General features: G+C 62.2%; 1 protein-coding gene across 1 annotated transcript in view; it reads left to right on the plus strand.

The window, feature by feature from the left end:
* Positions 1-1,786, plus strand: part of LOC103801175 (ankyrin repeat domain-containing protein 13D-like) — a gene marked incomplete at both ends in the record, with an annotated part of 2,092 nt that extends 306 nt beyond the window's left edge. Inside the window, 5 exons of the mRNA XM_009073579.1 lie at positions 84-150; positions 220-301; positions 841-902; positions 980-1,110; positions 1,629-1,786. Coding sequence (XP_009071827.1) covers positions 84-150; positions 220-301; positions 841-902; positions 980-1,110; positions 1,629-1,786 — 500 coding nt within the window. The remainder of the gene's footprint in view (positions 1-83; positions 151-219; positions 302-840; positions 903-979; positions 1,111-1,628) is intronic.
* Positions 1,787-1,891: the final 105 nt, after the last annotated feature.

Below are 1,891 nucleotides of genomic sequence, written 5' to 3' on the forward strand. Positions count from 1 at the left end.
GAAGGGGAAGGAAATGCTTGTGCGAGAGGGTGAGTGGGTGCTGGGACCCCCTCGTGGGGACCTGATGTCTCCCCTTTCCCCAGGAACAAGTCTGGGATCTGGGGCTGGCGCTCGGAGAAGATGGAGATGGTCAGCGGCTACGAGGCCAAGGTGGGCACGGCAAGGGGGGGACACTGGGGAGCCCCCAGAGTGTGGTGGGGCTGATGGTGTCCCCCCCAGGTGTACAGTGCCAGCAACGTGGAGCTGGTCACCAAGACCAGGACAGAGCATCTCTCCGACCAGGACAAGTCACGCAGCAAAGGTGACAGCTCTGTCATTCAACTGGGGGGACTGTGCACAGTGGGGACACCACCCCTCCTGTGCAAGGCCACCCACTATTGCAAGGACCACCCCCTTCCTGGGGGCATGGGACACTGGGTGCTGGGTGGGACAGGTGTGGCACATCACGTGGGGTGTGACATGTCAGGTGTGGGACAGTGTGGGTGCTGGGTGTGACATGTGGCAGGTGTGGGACCCTGTGAGCTTAGGGTGTCACCCGTCAGGCACAGGACAGTGTGTAGGATGTCACCCATCAGGTGTGGGACCCTGTGGGTGCTGGAAGCATGTCAGGTGTGGGACACTGTGGGTGTGGGCTGGGACATGTCAGGTATGGGATAGCCTGTGGGGGGACCCTGTGGGTGCAGGGTGTCACCCATCAGGCATGGGACACCGTGGGTGTTTGCTGTGACATGTGCCAGGCGTGGGAGTGTAGGATGTCACCCGTCAGGTGTGACTTGTGACAGCCAGGGCAGCCTTGGGGGTGCCCCCACACTGCATCCCTGCACCCTTCTCTCCCCCCAGGCTCCAAGACCCCCTTCCACTCCTTCCTGGGCATCGCACAGCAGCATGGCACCCACAACGGGGTGAGTGGCTGGGCCAGGGGGTCCCTGGTGGGGTGGGGTGTCCCCAGCAGGGCTGAGTGGTGCCAGTGTCCCCACAGGCACCCGTGCTGCAGGCTGCCAGCCCCACCAACCCCACAGCCATCACCCCTGAGGAGTACTTCGACCCCCATTTCGACCTGGAGACACGCAACATCGGGCGCCCCATCGAGATGTCCAGCAAGGTGCAGAGGTGAGGCCACCGCTCCGGGGGGACAGGGGCCCAGGTACATGGCACTGAGTGTCAGAACCTTTGATGGAGTCTCATGGGACATGGCACTGGGTGTCAGGACCCACGTGGGAGTGGTGATGGGGTCCCAGAGGATGTGGCACTGAGCATCAGGATCCATGGAAGTGGTGACAGGGTCCCAAGGCCATGACACTGGAGTGGTGACAGGGTCCCAGCTGGGGGTGGTGATGAGCTTCCAGGGGATGTGGCACTGGGGTAGTGACAGGGTCCGAGGGCATGTGGCACTGGATAGCTGGATCCATGGAGTGGTTCTGGGGTCCTAGAGGACATGACACTGAATGTTAGGACCCCTGGGGGTGGTGATGGGATCCCAGGTGACATGGCACTGGGTGTCCATACCCCCGGGGGTGGTGCCAGTGCCCAGGGACGGTGGCGCTGGGTGTCCATACCCCTGGGGATGGTGTCAGTGCCCAGGGACGGTGGCACTGTGGGTGCCCATGCCCACAGCAGTGCCTTGGCAGGTTCAAGGCGACGCTGTGGCTGTGTGAGCAGCACCCGCTGTCACTGGCGGAGCAGGTGACACCCATCATCGACCTCATGGCCATCTCCAACGCCCACTTCGCCAAACTGCGTGACTTCATCACCCTCAAGCTGCCCCCTGGCTTCCCCGTCAAAATCGGTGAAGGAGGGGCTTAATTGGGGTGGGGATTAATTAGGGTTGGGCATTAATTAGAGGGGAGGCCACTGACTGCTGTACCCACAGAGATCCCCTCTAATTAATGCC

The sequence above is a fragment of the Acanthisitta chloris genome, unplaced genomic scaffold, assembly GCF_000695815.1.
Source record: "Acanthisitta chloris isolate BGI_N310 unplaced genomic scaffold, ASM69581v1 scaffold23404, whole genome shotgun sequence".
Classification (NCBI taxonomy): Eukaryota; Metazoa; Chordata; class Aves; order Passeriformes; family Acanthisittidae; genus Acanthisitta; species Acanthisitta chloris.